This window comes from Microtus pennsylvanicus, chromosome 3, assembly GCF_037038515.1.
Source record: "Microtus pennsylvanicus isolate mMicPen1 chromosome 3, mMicPen1.hap1, whole genome shotgun sequence".
Lineage (NCBI taxonomy): Eukaryota > Metazoa > Chordata > Mammalia > Rodentia > Cricetidae > Microtus > Microtus pennsylvanicus.
In genome coordinates this window covers 120,148,958-120,168,262 of record NC_134581.1, presented here as the reverse complement: position 1 = coordinate 120,168,262, position 19,305 = coordinate 120,148,958, and the positions used below count along the sequence as shown (strand labels likewise).

At 41.4% G+C, this 19,305-nt stretch overlaps 1 protein-coding gene across 2 annotated transcripts in view; it reads left to right on the top strand.

Moving 5' to 3' along the window:
- Virma (vir like m6A methyltransferase associated) overlaps positions 1–19,305 on the top strand; it is a 62,230-nt gene that overhangs the window by 23,516 nt on the left and 19,409 nt on the right. For both annotated transcript variants that reach the window (XM_075966967.1, XM_075966966.1), the window contains exons 8-15: positions 3,250–4,390; positions 8,730–9,218; positions 10,940–11,094; positions 12,504–12,586; positions 16,180–16,273; positions 16,416–16,960; positions 17,450–17,685; positions 18,305–18,557. In XM_075966967.1, the coding sequence (XP_075823082.1) occupies positions 3,250–4,390; positions 8,730–9,218; positions 10,940–11,094; positions 12,504–12,586; positions 16,180–16,273; positions 16,416–16,960; positions 17,450–17,685; positions 18,305–18,557 (2,996 nt within the window). The remainder of the gene's footprint in view (positions 1–3,249; positions 4,391–8,729; positions 9,219–10,939; positions 11,095–12,503; positions 12,587–16,179; positions 16,274–16,415; positions 16,961–17,449; positions 17,686–18,304; positions 18,558–19,305) is intronic.

The following is a 19,305-nucleotide window of genomic DNA, read 5'->3' as shown; positions in this document are numbered from 1 at the left end:
GCTGTCCTTGAACTAGTTCTGTGGGCCAGACTGGCCTCTAACTCACAGAGAGATCCACCTGCCTCTGCCTCCTGAGTACTGAAATAAAAGGCACGTGCCACCACCACCCAGCCCGTTTTTACCTTTTTATAGGGTAGGCTGTAGTATTGTTAGGAAATAAGATGTACCTATGTCTTTGCTTTAAATCTGTTTTGATACAGAGGGAAAAAAAAACCTGGTTATTTGTGATTAACAAAAGAGACTTTCTTTTTCTTTTCTTTTCATTTCTTTTGATTTTTCAAGACAGGGTTTCTCTCTGTAGCTCTGGCTATCCTGAAACTTGCTTTGTAGACCAGGCTAGCCTTGAACTCACAAAGATCCTCCTGTCTGCCTCCCGAGTGCTGGGATTAAAGGTATACGCCACCACCGTCCAACTAAGAGGCTTTATTTTTAAGCTGGGTGGTGTTTTTTAGGCCGGGGCAGAAAGGTCGTGAATGGAGGCTGCTTGGATCACACAGCAGTTTGAAATGTAAAAGACTGGGGGGGGGGGTGTGGGTCAGGGGTAGAACATTGGCACAGTGTAGTGATGAGGTGAGCGGGCTGCGTCCCACTGCCCGGCTAGCTTTACCCGAAATAATTACACAGAAACTGTATTCATTGAAAACACTGCCTAGCCCATTATCTCTAGCCTCTTCTTGGCCAACTCTCACATCTTAATTAACCCATTTCTAATAAATCTGTGTATCATCACATGACTGTGGCTTACTGGAGAGATTCTAGTCTACATCCGTCTCTGGCCAGAGAGCTATGGTATCTGCCACACTGCCTTCTACCCAGCATCCTGTTCTGTCTACTCCGCCTACCTAACTTTCTGTCCTATCAAAAGGTCAAGACAGTTTCTTTATTTAACCAATGAAATCAACACAAAACAGAAGACTCTCCTACATCAGCACAGCATTTATGAGGCTCTGGGTTCACTCAACACACACACACACACATAAGTAAACAACTACAAAAATAATAAGAGAAAGCTTTATTTAGGCAAAACTTAGCTTTTTTGCTTATGTTGTTTTCCATAGGGTATTTAACTCAGACAAGAAAATATAGGCCGGGCGATGGTGGCGTACGCCTTTAATCCCAGCACTCGGGAGGCAGAGGCAGGCGGATCTCTGTGAGTTCGAGACCAGCCTGGTGTACAGAGCTAGTTCCAGGACAGGCTCCAAAGCCACAGAGAAACCCTGTCTCGAAAAACCAAAAAAAAAAAAAAAAAAGAAAAAAAAAAGAAAATATGCATGGAACAGTCTAGCTTTTGGGTTTTTATTTTTTAAATAGGCTTTCACTATGTAGCCCTGGCTGTTGTGAAACTGAGTATGTAGGCCAGGCTGGTCTCTGATAAACAGAGATCTACCTGCCTCTGCATCCTGAGTGTTGGGGTCAAAGGACTGTGCCACCATGCCCAGCTAGATATTTATTTTATTTTTAATTCTGTGTATTGTGTTTGTGTGTCTGTGTATGGGTAAGTTTACGTGAGTACAGGCTCTTGAAGAAGCCAGAAGAGGTCATTGGATCCCCTGGAGCTGGAGTTATAGGTGGTTGTGAGCCCCCTGATATGGGTGCTGGGAATAAACTCTGGTCCTCTGGAAAATATGTATGAGCATCAGCCCTTATAGCAATTTTTTTCTTGAAAATACTTCATCTTGTAATTTCAGTGTTCTCTTTCCTTTATCTTGGCGTGTATATGTGTATGTTGTGTGTTTGAGTAAGACATGTGTGTGGTTGTCACAGGACAAGTTTAGATGTCAGTTCTTGTCTTCCACTTTGAGACAGGGCTCTTGTTGACAGCTTTGTATATTCCAGGCCAACTGGCCCATACATTTCAGCATTTAGAGTCTTGTGCTTGAGTGGCAGGCGCTTTACCAACTGAGTCATCTCCTCAGTCTACCTCTCCCTTTTTTTTGGATACAGTCTTTTTAAAAAAGTATTTTTATTTTGTATGTATAGGCAATTTGCCTGCATGTATATCTCTGTACCATATGCATACAGTGTTCACAGAGGACAGAAGGCATCAGATTCCTTGGAACTGGATGGTTGGCAGCTACCGTGTGGGCACTGGAAATGGGATTTGGGCATTCTGGCAGAGCACCAAGTACTCAACCTCTGAGTCGTAGCTCAGCCCTCAGAGAGTATTGATATATAGCCCAGGCTGGCCTGGCACTCACAGAAGTCCTCTTGTCTTCTCAGTACTGGGATCACAGTTACTGAGTACCATGCCTGATTTGTAATATTCTTACTTAATTTTACCACTTAATATTATTATTTTTTTAATCTTAAAAATAACCTCAGGCTGGGCATGGTGGCACACATCTTTAATCCCAGCACCCAGAAGGCAGAGGCAGACAGAGCTCTGTGAATTCCAGGTCATAAATAGTGAATATTTATTATCAAGAATAAGTTATTATTTATCTCAAATAAATAAATAAATAAATATAAATAAGTAATTGAATAGAATTAAATTAAATCTTGGCCCTGCAAGATAGCTCAGCAAGTAAAGGCGCTTCCTGTCGACTCTGTTGACCTGAGTTATCTCCCCGAGAGGAAGGAGAGAAATGCCTCGTGCCAGTGTCATCTGCACACGTGCTGTGACACGTGTTCCCAGCTCCAGTAAAGAAGTACGTAGTGTGTTTAAAACCCTCTAAAGCGGCTGGAGAGATGGCTCAGTGGTTAAGAGCATGAACTGTTCTTGCAGGAGACCCAAGTTCGTTCCCAGAACCCCCGTGGGTAGCTGAGACCTGCCTGTAACTCCAGCCCTGGGGTGTCTGACTCCTGTGGCCTCCTTGGGCACTTGTGCACATACTCATACACAGATACATGCAAAATTAAACATAATTTTAAAAAATTTTGATATTTCAGAAGTTAAGCTTCATTTCCTCCCTTCTAAGAGAGGTGTTTTTGTTATTTTTAGTTTCTCATTTCTGTTAGGAAAAGAGGTCATCTCAGAGTCAGTTATAGAGCTTAGCAGGCATAATAGAAGAATTTGTTAATAAGCTTATTAATAATTATCCTATTATAGATTAATAAGTTTATCAATAATTATCCTATTAAAGTTGTCGATTCTTGTTATGAGTAGGGGCAAAAGTTGATTTTTTTTTTTTGAGGAAATCAGTCATTTAGAATGCTTGGTTTACCACCCAAAAGGTTATTGATTAATCAGAGTTTACGTAGTGAATAAGAATGATGCAGTACTTAAATGCTGTTTAAACTTATTTTTAGGGGATGATGGTTACGAACAGATCTCTAGTGATGAAGATGGAATTGCCGACTTGGAACGTGAAACTTTTAAGTATCCAAACTTCGATGTTGAGTACACTCCAGAAGACCTGGCGTCTGTTCCTCCCATGACGTACGACCCGTATGACAGAGAGCTGGTGCCACTCTTGTATTTCAGCTGCCCATATAAGACTACTTTTGAGATTGAAATCAGTAGAATGAAAGATCAGGGTCCAGATAAGGAAAATTCAGGAGCAATAGAAGCCTCGGTGAAGTTAACTGAACTGCTGGATCTCTATCGCGAAGATAGGGGCGCAAAATGGGTGACGGCTCTCGAGGAAATTCCCAGTTTAATTATAAAAGGATTAAGCTATTTGCAGCTGAAAAACACAAAACAAGACTCCCTTGGTCAGTTGGTAGACTGGACAATGCAAGCTTTAAATTTACAGGTAGCCTTTCGCCAGCCCATAGCCTTAAATGTCCGACAGCTCAAAGCTGGGACCAAGCTCGTGTCTTCGCTGGCAGAGTGTGGGGCTCCAGGAGTCACAGAACTGCTGCAAGCAGGAGTGATCGGCGTATTGTTTGATCTCCTGTTTGCTGATCACGTCTCATCTTCCCTTAAGTTAAATGCTTTCAAGGCTTTGGACAGTGTCATTAGCATGACAGAAGGAATGGAGGCTTTTTTAAGAGGCACCCAGAGTGAGAAAAGTGGCTATCAAAAGCTACTAGAACTCATCCTTCTAGATCAGACTGTGAGGGTTGTCACTGCAGGCTCAGCTATTCTTCAAAAATGCCATTTCTATGAAATCTTGTCAGAGATTAAAAGACTTGGTGACCATATAGCAGAGAAGACTTCATCTGTCCCTAACCACAGCGAACCTGATCATGAGACAGATGCTGGGCTTGAGCGAGCAAACCCAGACTATGAGAATGAAGTGGAGGCCTCTATGGACATGGACCTGTTGGAGTCCTCAAACATAAGTGAAGGCGAGATAGAGAGGCTTATTAGTCTCTTAGAGGAGGTTTTTCATTTAATGGAAACTGCACCCCATACAATGGTCCAGCCGCCCGTGAAGTCTTTCCCAACAATAGCACGGATTACTGGACCTCCGGAGAGGGATGACCCATACCCTGTTCTCTTTAGGTAAGATACTTCACAAATATCCGGAGGTAGTTGTATGTGGTGATGTTGGTCTTTCATGTGCAGTACCTAAGGACTTTGGTATTTCAGAATAGGTGTTCAGTAGCAAACCCAGAAGTCCACTGATTGGAATGAGCCTGCGTGGTGTTAGTTAAAGCCACACTAGGAGCACAGATGCTTGCGAATGAGAGCAGTGCTTGTGTAAGCTTGTCTGTAAGCAGTGTAAATGAAAGCTGCCGCCTCCGGGGACGTGGTAGAGAAGGACGGCCTGGGAAGGAGAGAGCCCTTTTCACTTTACTACAAAACTGGGGGGGGGGGGGAAGGCTAATAAAGGAAGTGTTAGGATACTTTTTATTGTGCATAAATGGGGCTCATTTTCCTGTGGTTTCTCTGAGGACCTGGCTACAATATGTCCCTCCTTATCCCACTGAATGATTCGCATGGGGCCCTTGTTCACCAATCCTTTCCCTCTTAGGTTGAAGATTGGCCACTAGGCACTCCTATCTGCTTCTGAGCTTCTCTTCCTTGTGGTCTGAGCAATCTCACGGCTTTCAAGAAAGCTCTGAGAAAGGTAACAGAACCAAGCAGACCCATAAGGCCAGACCGAATTGTAAGAGGTCAGTGATGGAACACTGGGGAGCACCGATCTCTTAGCTGAGAGCAGAATCGGTGATGGAGCACTGGGGAGCACGAATCTCTTAGCTGAGAGCACAGTCAGTGATGGAGCACTGCGGAGCACAAATCTGTTAACTGAGAGCAGGGTCGGTGATGGAGCACTGCGGAGCACAAATCTGTTAACTGAGAGCACAGTCAGTGATGGAGCACTGCGGAGCACAAATCTGTTAGCCGAGAGCAGAGTCGGTGCTGAAAAGGAAACCAGCAAGAATGAGAAGCAGGGATGGTGGCAGCACAGTTAGCAAAGCAAGAAATTAGAGCAGAAACTAGGATCAGGAAGCAGTGAATGGCCTTTTTAGCCAAGTATACGCGAGACGTTGCAAAAGTGAGGGCGGGAGTCATGTAGTGAGTGTTTGGTGTGTGGATTGTGGTTAGAACTCTGGGAGAATAGTTTTACCTGTAACAGTAGGCGATGAAGTGTGGACGGGCTCAGAAGGGGGATGTGGAAGTTGTGTGGGTGACTCTTCTCAGATACTTGATCACAAAGCCAAGATGAGGGGCAGGCTCTGGGGGTGTAACTCAGTTGGTAGGTCCTTGCCTCGCTTGAGGAAGCCCTGGGTCACATCCTCAGAATGTATTTCCTGCATTTGGGAGGTAAGGGCAGGAAGATCACGAATATCATGTCATCTTTGTCTGTGCATTCAGTTTGAGGCCAGCCTGGACTATGTGAGAACCTGTCTCTTAGAAAATGAAGAGATAAGGGAACAGCCAGAAAGGTGTGTTTGTAAACTGGGAGGATGACAGGGTTTGAAACTCAGTAAGGAGGGACATAGGTGTGATGTGGGAAGTAAAGATCAGTTACTGGAACAGGGTTTGCTAGGAGATGAGGGCCAGAGAAGTGTGCTGGGAGGCAGAGGCATTTGAATCTCCAGAGTTCAAGGCTAGCTTGCTGTACTAGCAAGTTCCAGGCCAGCCTTTTGAGACCCTGTCTAAAAAGAAGCCCAGCTTTAAAAAGGAAGACTTTGGCTATGGCAGGAGTGTAGAAACCATGTGACTGCAAATCCAGGTACTTTTGTAATATGGAGAGAGACAAAGAAACCGAGGCTTTGCTGCTGGTCACTTGGTTGGGGGTGGGAGGTGGAAAGTTGTGGTTGTTGGGTTTTTTATGTTTTTTTTTTTTTTTTTCGAAACAGGGTTTCTCTGTAGCTTTGGAGCCTGTCCTGGAACAAGCTCTTGTAGACCAGGCTGGCTTCAAACTCACAGAGATCTGCCTGCCTCTGCTTCCTGAGTGCTGGGATTAAAGGCATGTGCCACCACTGCTGGGTTATAAAGTTGTATCTTGTTGGTGGCTGAAGGTACTGAGTGAAGGAAAGAAAGAGCTGCTTTCAGTTGCTGAGGAGAAAGTAGTAATCAGCTGCTCATTAGATGTCGGCCCTCCCCGTTCCAGGTGAGAGGAGGAAATGAGGGGCCTGGACGCTGTGCTGAGGAATTAGGAAGACACTGACTGTTTGGAGTAGCAGATCTGCTTAAAGTAATGTTGTGAAATTTTACACTGCAGGATAACTGTGAGGGAAAAGTCACTGGAGTCGCTGGGTAAATGAGCAGATCTAAAATTAGAGTACTGGATGCTAAATACTCTGCTAGTTTACAGTGGTATGTAAGGGGAGACCAAATGCTGTGCTGTCGTGGAGAGTCTAGGAGGAGGTAATTTCTAGCATTGGGACTTCATAGGTAAGAGGTTGTGAGAAGGAGCTAACAGCATTTGGAGCTTTCTGGTCAAGGCAAGAGTTGGAACTATGATTTTATTGACAGGAACTTGTACATTAGGAGTCAGACATCTTGGAAAAAGAAATTACATTTTGGAAAGATTTCTTTGATGTGACAGAAAGGCTCTAACCATACATTTGAGGGTCCACAGCATCAACCCCAGTATTTTCTAGCAGGTTCAGACTCAGTGTGCAGCTGTATTCAGCAAGGGCTCAGGCGTGCTAGCAAAGGGAGGCACCTTAGCAGCCTTCCAGAGCTCGTGACTTGTGTGGAACCCGCTGACTCCCCCAGGAGCAGCCTGTGTCAGTGGAAGTGTTACTACTCGAGTTAGAGACTTGACGCTGAGGCTTAAACAAAGAAGATGCTATTTCCATGTGTCTGTGCGATGTGGAATGAATATATCAAACTAGTTGGCACCAGGATTCCGTTCACTACCTATAGTGTTCCAGAATTCTCTACATCCAGAAAGGAAGCAGATATTTTACATAAACTATTTTGTTTGCACAAATAACTTAGACATGGTAAGCCATCCTTAACTTTTGGGGGAGTAGGACTCTGTGAAATCCAGGTTCACAGGTTTTAGCCAAGAGCCAACCTTACAAACTGGGTCTATGTGAGGCTTGCTGTGTTAACTACTTCCAGACAGTCTATAAGGAAGGTAAGGATGTCCTTAGAGCAATTTTGTCAGTTTTACCTTCTCTCCTCCTAACATTGTGTATTGGGGGGATGGGGGGAGTGGCTGGAGAGCTCGTGCAGCGCTCAAGAGCACAGCCCTTTGAGAGGAGAGCTTGGTTCCCAGCTCCCAGCTGCTGGTAACTCCCTCTCCCAGGGAATCGGCTGGCTCTGACCACCTCAGGTCTCCTCGTACACCCATAGCCATGTTATATAGTCACGCACAGACACATGGTGAAAAATAAAGGTAAATCTTTAAAAAGCTGTTAGACTTACTAAGAAGAGTTCTGCGTCTGACAGGGTGACTCAGTAGGAAAAGGCATTGCCCCCGAGACTGGAGACTTGAGTTTAATCCCCAGAACCCACATAATGGAAGGAGAGAATCCACTTCCTCAGGCTGTCCTCTAACTTCAGCGTGCGCGTGCGTGCACGCGCACACAATTTTAAAAAGAAATAGTTCTGAAGCCAGAGCCTGATGATTAACATCAGTGATCGTACCACTTGGTTGGGCAGAAGTATTGCCATGAATTTGAAGTTAGCTGGCACTGCATAGTGTCTTTGAGGCCAACCTGAGAACCTGACTCAAAATAAAAAAGGAGGGCTGGAGAGATGGCTCAGTGGTTAAGAGCATTACCTGCTCTTCCAAAGGTCCTGAGTTCAATTCCCAGCAACCACATGGTGGTTCACAACCATCTGTAATGAGGTCTGGTGCCCTCTTCTGGCCTGCAGACATACACACAGACAGAATATTGTATACATAATAAATAAATTAAAAAAATAAAAATAAAAAAGGAATAGTTCTTAGATTTGATGTAGAAAACAAAACCAAAAGTTTGTGTTTAGTAGTCACTACTTACATTTTGTAATTTGTAGTATTTCTCCCTGGTGATACTAACTCTTATCTATAGTAAATCTAAATCCACGAGATGTTTTTGCCCTGTATAGACAGTATATTTCCTGGATACACTAATTCAGACAGACTGGCATTTTATGAAGTAGAGTGAGACCATAGTGAAAAAGGAGCGAGAACCTGAATCAGTGATGCTCAAGTAAAAAGAGAAGCCTGTCACCTGTCATGTCTTGAGGTCTGTTGATGATGCAGAACTTTCATTGACCCCCACAGAGGAGAGTTGGTACTCACATTGTAATAATTATTTCCATTTATGGGAAAACTATTTCTGAAGATGAGAATTAAAGCCATTAAGATGTTTACTTTATCCAGTCTTGTGATTTTGAGTTAATGAAGAATGCTTTGCTCCACCTGAAGTGTCTGCTTTGCCTTCCACAGGTATCTTCACAGCCATCACTTCTTGGAGTTGGTTACACTGCTTCTGTCAATTCCAATAACAAGTGCCCACCCTGGTGTACTGCAAGCCACAAAGGATGTTCTAAAGTTTCTCGCACAGTCACAAAAGGGCCTTCTCTTTTTCATGTCAGAATATGAAGCGACAAACTTACTGATCCGAGCTCTGTGCCACCTCTATGATCAGGATGAAGAAGAAGGTCTTCAGTCTGATGGAGCTGATGATGCCTTTGCCTTGTGGCTGCAGGACTCCACCCAGACTCTGCAGTGCATTACAGAGCTGTTCAGCCACTTCCAGCGGTGCACAGCCAGTGAGGAAACTGACCACTCGGATCTCCTGGGCACCCTCCACAATCTTTACTTGATTACTTTTAATCCTGTGGGAAGATCAGCTGTTGGTCATGTTTTCAGCCTTGACAAAAACCTTCAAAGTCTCATTACTCTAATGGAGTATTATTCCAAAGAAGCCCTAGGGTAATTTCCTGCTTCCTCCTTACAATCTCAATTACAGTAGAGAACTAGATCACTAATGGGATAGCTTCTTTACAAAAGAAGTCTCTGCGTGTGTGCACACACTTACATATATATGCTTATCTAAAGATAGATATGTGTCTTTTGTCATAACATTGTGGTAATTAAGAATCAGGCTAACAAGAACCCCTGTAATGTGACTAGTAAGCAATGTTGAGGACTTTTCCAGCTGCTCTCCGTTACCTCTTAAAAGGGCTACTTACAGTATCCCTTTGCCCTGTGTAGAAGGGAATCCTAAAGCCCAGAAATATTTGCCTTAAGTATGATGCATTTACTCTCTTACCATTCGTGGTGCTCTGCTGAAATTTCTTTGGTTAAATGGTGGAATTGAGGAAATTATTGATATAAAGAACTGTTCAATAGGGCAGAGGATTTTAGCATATGAGAAGAGAGATCTGCTCTCTTCCTAACTTATGTCATGGAAAAACAGACAAGATCGGACATGTTCAGGGTGGCATGGCCACAGTGTCATCAAAACAGTAGTGTATAACTAAGTAGCGTATAACTATCCCATTGCCCTGTCAGTGGGGACTTGATTCAACTCACTGTAATTATGAAAGCCAAACTCTAGTGGCTTCTCTGTCTAGCTGTAGTGAGTCTTTGTGATGCTGCACTGGAAGGCTGAGTCAGTATGGCAGGTGATCACATTTGTTCTGATTTTTTAAGGTTAGGTGAAGATTTTTTTTTTTTTGGATTTTCAAGACAGGGTTTCTCTGTGGCTTTGGAGCCTGTCCTGGAACTAGCTCTGTAGACCAGGCTGGTCTCGAACTCACAGAGATCCTCCTGCCTCTGCCTCCCAAGTGCTGGGATTAAAGGCGTGCGCCACCACCGCCCAGCTTTAGGTGAAGATTTTAAAGGAGACAGTGAAGCATATTTCCTAACAGTCATTGTTAATGAAATATGCTCGTTAGTGTTTTATTGTTCATTTGTTCTTATTAATTTTATTTCCCACTGTAATGTTTTTGAGTTTGTTTTTATATCCAGTTGTCTCTCTTTACCTTTGGGTTCTGTTTATAATATTCAGCTATCAGTGAATCAAAATATTTAGATTGGGCATGTTGGAGCACACCTGTAAATTTGAGGGCAGCTTGGTCAACAGAACGAGACCCTATCTCAAGAAAAAAAATAGGCTTGGAAGAAATGCTTCTGAGCTTGGCGTGGTAGTGCTTGTCGGTAATCCCAGTATGTGAGGCTGAGGAAAGGATTGGGAATTCGGGCCATCATGGATCCTATAGTGAGATTGTTTGCCCTGAGTATGTACAAGCTTTTTTCTGTCTTTATTCTGTAAACAATGCAGTAGCTATTCACATAGAAGTATCCCAAGTGGTCTAGAGTTGATGTAAAACAGATGGGAAGATGTGCACATAATATGTGATACTGTGTCATTTTATACAAGGGACTGGTGGCACCATGGATTTTGGTGTCTGTGGGGTCCTGCAACCGGTATTCCATAGATACCGAGGGACAACTGTTAATACTTTTTTCAGGTGACTTGAAAGTGAAGTGTAAAATCTGATTGTTTTTTTTCAGGAAGTTAGGTGATGTTGATAATGTTGGATTGTGAATTCCTTGATCTCTTTAAAAAAGCATACCAAAAAAGTATTGTTATTATTCCTGAAAAAGTATTTTCATACCCCACACTTAAAACCCTTGTTTTATTTCAGTGATTCCAAGTCTAAGAAGTCAGTAGCTTATAACTATGCATGCATACTTATTTTGGTGGTGGTTCAGTCTTCCAGTGATGTCCAGATGCTGGAACAGCATGCAGCGTCTCTCTTGAAGCTTTGTAAAGCAGATGAAAATAATGCTAAATTGCAAGGTATGGTACCTGGAACTGTTTTAAACACTTGTGATACATGAAGAGAAAAGGCTGAATTCTTGTTATCATTGCCTTTTCATATTTGTGTGTGTGTTATGTGTGTGGGGGTGTGTATGCATGTGTGCATGCATAGGCCTTGACTCTATAAGGTGACATCAGATGTCTTCCTTAACTGCTGTCCACTGCATTTTTTTGAGACAAGGTTTCTCACTGAACCTGAAGCTTGTCATTTTAACTAGACTGACTGGCTACCAAGCCCCTGAGATACATCTGTCTGCCACACCAGTGCTGGTGTTACAGGTGTGTGGCATCTGTTTATACCATGCCTGGCTTTGCACGAGTGTCAGAGATCTGAACTGAGAGCCTCATGCTTTGCACAGCAGGCGCCTTGCTCACTGAGCCATTTCTCCAATCCATTTTTAATTTCTTGAGTTGCCTTTTAGGGAAAGAGTTTGTAAAACTTAAGGTTTCATTAAGGTTTTAGAATATAAATGAAAAGGTTTGAAAGTGCCTAGTAATGGTCTAGCTAACCAGGATAGACGAGTTTTTGCTCTAGTTTTGTTTCTGCATATTTTGCTACACTGAGATGTTTGTGCTGTTCTGAGTTAACTTATAAGACTTCTTATAAGTTAATAGCACATTATACTATTAAAAGTAGTTCATTTTAAAATGTCAAGTTAAGAAGTTGACAGAATTAGGCCAGTGATACAGTTCAATGTACAGATATTTCTCTAGCATGCATGGCAGCCCAGGTTTAATCTAACCCAGGAGCACACAAAAGAGACAAAAGAAAATTTTTCTCCTAAAGGAACAAGGGTTACTCAACTAAATGTCTCTTTATATTAGAAAAAATATATATTTCTGTACTATGTATATTTCTAATATATATATATATATATTTAAGTATATATGTCTGTTTGGGGAGGTTGGAGGCACAGTAAAGATGGATAAATAAATGCTGCATTATATTAGTTTATAATCATATTTCTAAATCTTGTTTTAGTGTTTTCATTCACTACTGCAATAAATTCATTTTGATTAGGCAGACTGGATAAGCACTTAGATAGGTAATAGTAATTACTAAGTTTTGAGTCAGCATAGCAGGGCTCCATTTTTATTTTATTAAGTACATGTAAAGAATTATATGGAGAAAGCGGTATAGTGGCATACACCTGTAATCCTAGCAGTTGGGAGGTTGAAACAGAAAGATGATGAGTTTAAGGCCAATTTGGGGTATAGCGTGAGACCTAGCTTAAAAAAACAAAAGTGAACTAGACACCAGAGTTCATCCTTTCGTAAAGTCTAGATGATTCAAATGATTGCAGATGTGATGTTTTCCTTTGGGGAAAAAGTTTTGTTATAAAGACTTACATTTAAAAATATTATAGATTATTCTTTTTGTTTCTAAGAACTTGGCAAGTGGCTTGAACCTCTGAAAAACCTGAGATTTGAAATTAACTGCATCCCAAATCTAATTGAATATGTTAAACAGGTGAGTAAAAGTTAAAGGGGCTTTGATTGTTGTGAAACTGTGATGATACATAGTGATAATATTGCAGTTACTTTCTAAATAATGTAGAAGTCATGGCCTTGATTGACCCCTTTAGCTTTGTAGTACAGTATTGGATTCGTGGCTGTAGATAATCATGTACGTGAACACACAGGCATATGATACTCCGTGTATGAAGGTCAGAAGGCAGCTTGTGGAGTCCAGGGCTGGAGCTCAAGTCAGCAAGCTTCTTGGAAGGCACTTTTACCTGCTGGACTGTCCTAGGCTCTAAAAACATTTAAAGTTAACAATATGGGAGCCTAACTTTAATTAGTGAAATAATTTAACTCAGAATATTTAGGTGAAAATTGATACAGCCAGTCCCAAATAATTCCAGTGTGACCAGTTTTCTCTGTTACTAATTTTGAATAGTGACAACTGTAGTTGAAATAAAAATTGAAATCTGTAAAATCTATGCTTCATAATAGTAATATTGAAAAATCCATGGATGTTTCATAATACAATCAGTACATTCATCATTAATCTTGAAAGTTTTTTTCTTCTTTTTCTTTTTCTTCTTATTTGACCCAGTGTAGAGCATAGCAAGATGGACTGAAGGCACACACTTGTGAACATTTCAAACTACATCAGTATAGACTGAATTATCTTCTACTGTCTATCTGATGAGCGCTGTGTGTTTGTGTATGTGAGAGGGAAAGCCTCTTTGATTTTGCAGTAATTTATAAAGTAATTTATATATATTGGCCAACTTGTTGCTATTTTGAAGTAATAAGATACTGTTTAGAGTTATTTGTCACAGGTCTTGCTGTTTTGGTGATTCTTATCTTTTTGTTTTGTGTCTCTTAAGAATATTTTTGTTTGTTTGGGTGTTTATTTATTTATTATTGACAAGGTCTCACTGTGTAGCCAGCCCTTGCTGGCCTATAACTCACAGTGTAGACCAAGTCAGCCCAGAATGTACAGAAATTGACCTGTCCCTGCCCCCCTGAGTGCTAGGATTAAGGTGTATACAACCGTGCCTGGCTCTTAGGAATACTTTTATCTCCTTTGATGCTGTTGTGGTCTTAATAGTGCTGCAAATGACATGTGAAACTTGTCTGTTTTTTTCTTTCATTGGTAGTTAGTTAATGCTCTGTAAACTCAGATTGGTTGTGTATTCTCTTAATGTGGACATGGTAGAGTGATCTTTGATGATGTGTGCAGTAAATGTATAGTGATTTGAGTTAAAGTATTAACTAGTAAGAAATTTAGTTTTAGAAGTTGAGTTACATGAGCCTGTTGTACATTCCTGTAACCCCAGCCCTCTAGAAGTGAGGGCAGAAGGCTCAGGAGTTGAGGTCATACTCTGCTGCATACCAGTCCAAGGCAGCCTGGGCTACCTGAGACTCTAACTCAAAGATCCAAAACAGCAAGAACAAAATTCTGATTTTTATATTACCTTATATTTATTTATCTCTATTTGGGATTTGGTTTGAGATGGGATCTGGTTCTGGAATGTAGGCTGGCCTCTCCCCAAGTCCCAAGGTTACAGTTGTGTACGCTGCATCCTTCTCAGACAGCTGTCCCGTTAACTTTGATGCTGTCAGTGACTCCTGTCCTAAGATACACTAAACACAGTGGATCCGGTGTGAAACCTAGGATTTCTTGTCACAGTAATCTGTAGAACTGCGAGAAAAGGGTGAAGGGAAAGGGCAAAGAGAAATGGACGTGGTTTGTTTTTAAAGCTTATACCTGAGATTTAGAAGTCTTTGGAATACTTAAAGGCCTCTAATATAATTTTTTCAAGTTATGAATTTATTTATAATGTTAGTCTGTGAAAGCTAAAACTGTTAAAAAAAAACTATTTGGTATTTGCAAATAGAACATTTTCATCTACTACAGAAAACAGTTACATTTCTTGTCCTCTTTCTTGTCTTCGGTGTCTGCATTTTAGAAGATGAATGCTGTTTAGTTTACAAATGTTCCGAGGTTTCCCCCTAAGTCTTCATGGCTAGTCTAGACATTTAGTGAGATCTGGACTCAAAACAAAAACAAAACAACACAACAAAACCCCCTGAAACACAAAAGCTCAGTTGTCAGTATAGTCAGCGCTTCATTTTTGAGAGAAGGTAATATAAAATGGGTATATAGAAAGAAAGAGGTATATTAAATTCTTTTTTTTTTTTTTTTTTGATTTTTCGAGACAGGGTTTCTCCGTAGCTTTTTGGTTCCCGTCCTGGAACTAGCTCTTGTAGACCAGGCTGGCCTCGAACTCACAGAGATCCGCCTGCCTCTGCCTCCCGAGTGCTGGGATTAAAGGCGTGCGCCACCACCGCCCGGCTCTTTGTTTTGTTTTGTGATTTTGTTTTTTGAGACAGACTTTATCTGCGTAACAGCCTTACTGTCTCAGAACTCACTCTGTAGACTAGGCTTCCTGGAACTCACAGAGATCTGTCTGTCTCTGCCTCCTAGGTGCTTGGATTAAAGGTCTGCACCACCACTGCCTGCTTATTTTATTTTATTTTATTTATTTATTTATTTTTGAGACAGGGATTCTCTGTAGCTTTTGAGCCTGTCCTAGAACTTGCTCTGTAGATCAGGCTGGCCTCAAACTCAGAGAACTCTGCCTGTCTCTGCCTCCTGAGTGCTGGGATTAAAAGGCGTGTACCACTATTACCTGATTTATTTTAAATTCTTAATACAAAGAATTATTGGTTTTTATTTACTGGCTTTATTTTAGTACTAGAAATATGCAAATATATTTTCTCTACATAATATTATACAGTACAAAATGTACCCATAATGGGACTGGAGATCTGGATCGGTGATTAAGAACACTGGCTACTCTTCCAGAAGACCCAGGTTCAATTCCCAGCACCTGAAAGCTATGAATGTAAACAAAACTATTTATTGCTTGCAAACAAAATGTAGTCATCTGTTAAATACAGAAAACAATTACATTTTTTCTCCCTTGGTGTCTGCATTTTAAAAAAATGAATGCCGTTTAGTCTATAAATATCCAAAGTTTCCCCCTAAGTCTTGAAAAAGTTTTAGTAATTAAGGGGTTCTTAAGATACAGTCTGGCAGGATGCATACCTGTAATTCTAGCCACTTATGAGACAGAGGGAACACACAACTGTCTGTAAGTCCAGTTCCAGGGGATCTGACACTCACACACATACAGGCAAGCAAAACCCAAATGCCCATGAAATAAAAATAAATCATTTAAAAAAATTAAAAAACATGAAAATCTTATAAGAAAAAAAGCATATCCAAGGTGATATAATTTACACTAATTTCTTTAGTACTAGGATTTTTCTTATATACTGTCTCTTTTTTGAGACGGTATTTGTCTAACCGTGGCTGCCTCAGACTCAGCACTGTTGTCCTTGTGTCAGCCTCCTGAGTGCTGCTGCTGCAGTTTGCACCACTGCAGCCAGCTTTCTCCTGTGTAAAACATGGTAAAGTGTCATGGTGTGTGCTTACGGCCTCTACTGAGGATCAAACCTGGGGCCTTGCACGTGCAAGTACATGGTCTACCTCTAGAAGCTCATAGTTTTCACTAACTTAAACTTGTCTGCTTTCATTTTTTAAAGAATATTGATAACTTGATGACTGCAGAAGGAGTTGGCCTTACCACTGCCTTGCGTGTTCTCTGTAATGTGGCGTGTCCACCACCTCCTGTCGAAGGTAATATAGTTCGTATACTTTGAAAACTGCCATACTTTCAGCCTAGTGTAAATATCATTTACTAAATATTCAAAATATTCTTGATTGATTATTAGCATGTAAGTAATTAGTTTTTTCCTATTTCTTCCTATCCTATATAAAGGTCAGCAGAAAGACCTGAAATGGAACCTTGCTGTCATTCAGCTTTTTTCTGCTGAAGGAATGGACACCTTTATTCGGGTTCTGCAAAAATTGAACACTATTTTGACGCAGCCTTGGAGGCTCCATGTGAACATGGGGACTACCCTGCACAGAGTTACTACTATTTCCATGGCTCGCTGCACGCTCACTCTCCTTAAAACTATGCTGACGGAGCTCCTGAGAGGTGGATCCTTTGAGTTTAAGGACATGCGTGTCCCTTCAGCACTTGTTACTTTACACATGCTCCTGTGCTCTATCCCTCTCTCAGGTCGTTTGGATAGTGATGAGCAGAAAATTCAGAACGATATCATTGATATCTTACTGACTTTTACACAAGGAGTTAATGAAAAGCTCACGATCTCTGAAGAGACCCTGGCCAATAATACTTGGTCTTTAATGTTAAAGGAAGTGCTCTCTTCTATCTTGAAGGTTCCGGAAGGCTTCTTCTCTGGACTCATACTCCTTTCAGAGCTGCTGCCTCTTCCCTTGCCCATGCAGACCACGCAGGTATCACTTCCATATCACATGCATCTTGTCATGACTGCGGTAGCTCCTTAGATAAAGCAGGGATGCTGGTCAAACCCAAGCAAGTCTGCATCCTCCTTCCCAAAGACAGAGTAACTGAGTTGAGGGTGAGATGAAACTGACGCCAATTGGAAATGTGGGGTAACATTTTAATGCCTTTGTCAAAGTGAGTCTTATGATGTCATGTACGCTTGTACTTGCGTTTTTCTGTTATCTCACGTCTTTCTCTCCCTTTATCATGGTTTAGAATTTGCCAATTAGATTGCTTCGCCAATGGACTCTGCTCAACTGACTGCCAACCTGAGAACAATGTTTTTAGCCCTGATGAATTCAAACAGTGTTTAATTGTGCAATAGTGAATTATGTTTAAGCATGCAGTAAAGGTGTTTTTATAACAGTCTTCCTGAACAGTTTTGCGACTATAATAAATATTAAAAATCTATGTACACACACGTTATACTTTTTTAACAGGTTATTGAGCCACATGATATTTCAGTGGCACTCAACACCCGAAAGTTGTGGAGCATGCACCTTCATGTTCAAGCAAAGTTGCTCCAAGACATAGTTCGTTCTTTCTCTGGCACAACCTGCCAGCCCATCCAGCATATGTTACGGCGTATTTGTGTTCAGTTGTGTGACCTTGCATCTCCAACCGCTCTTCTGATCATGAGAACTGTGTTGGATTTGATTGTAGAAGACGTGCAAAGGTATTTTTATTACACCTTAAGAAGTTTTCCTCACGTTGCTCTTGATACAGATACCCTCCTGTACATAGTTTGGAAACTAGGGTTTAGTAAGCTCAGATAACATATGGATGTGTAAACACACACATGCACACATGTATGCATAAATTAATTGTATGTAAATTATTTTCTTCAGAAGACTATCTTGTTTCATATGCAAGTCATGTGAAGGTCTTGATTTGGGGCTTTTGTTTAACTTAACTGTGTAATGTGTACACGTGTGCATATATATGCTGGTGTGTGTGGTCAGGGCAACTTGATACATTTGCTTTTTTTCCTTCTTTACATGGGTGCTAGGGTTGAACTCACGTTAGGGCTGCCCTGCAGGAGCCTTTACTTACTGAGTCACCTTCCACCCTAGTTGTGCAGTTTCAAAAGGCGAGGTCTAAAGAACTCCTCCGACATGAGGTATTTGTTCAAGACCTGAATTTATAAAACAATTCCAGAAAAAAACCACCATTATATCAAAGGAATGAGATGTATGTTTTATGCAAAATTTGTATGAATCGATAGTATAGACAATATTAAATAATGTCTTTATCATCAAGAAGCTTGTTTACTGAATATATTGATTTTATTTCAGCACTTCAGAAGATAAAGAGAAACAGTATACTAGCCAAACCACCAGGTTGCTTGCTCTTCTCGATGCTCTGGCTTCACATAAAGCTTGTAAATTAGCTATTTTGCATCTAATTAACGGAACTATTAAAGGCGATGAAAGATATGCAGAGATATTCCAGGATCTTTTAGCTTTGGTACGGTCTCCTGGGGACAGTGTTATTCGCCAGCAGTGTGTGGAATATGTCACGTCCATTTTGCAGTCTCTCTGTGACCAGGTATTGAGTTTTTTATTGTCAGTGTGTGTGTGTTGGTGTGTGCCTGAGTGCTTGTCTTAATGTAAATCTTGGCTGGGAGCAGAGCTTACCTATGTTCTATGACTCCTGGATTTAGAAAGCTTGTTTGATATGTGGAAGAAAAGCAAGCTGGTTTTAGTGCATTCTAGTTCTCTTTGGCTTAGCTTTGGGTCTCTGAGGAGATTTATGTCCTTTTGTAATAGTATTGCCATCCTGGGTAGTTGCTTTTGTGCTAATTTCCAATGCTTTTTATGGCTAATTAGTATTTACTGTATTGCTTTCCTTCCTAATTATATTAACATGTGCCAAGGCGTTCTTTAGTTTTATAACATTGATATTAGTTGATTAATGTGAGGATAACTTCTTTGTGTGGTTACTCTTTGGAGAGTAGGTCTTTTGTAGCCCCAACTGCCCTCAGACTCGCTCTGTAGCCAAGTCTGACCTTGAATCGCTGATTTCCCTCCTCTGTCTCCCAAGTGCTGGACTACCATGTGTGCCACTTGTCTGCTTCTTGTGGACAACTGCTGCAGCAGCGAGAGTCACCGCTGTCTGCATTCTGACCAATGCTTGTGCAGCAGCGAGAGTCACCGCTGTCTGCATTCTGACCAATGCTTGTGCAGCAGCGAGAGTCACCGCTGTCCGTGCATTCTGACCAATGCTTGTGCAGCAGCGAGAGTCACCGCTGTCCGTGCATTCTGACCGATGCTTGTGCAGCAGCGAGAGTCACCGC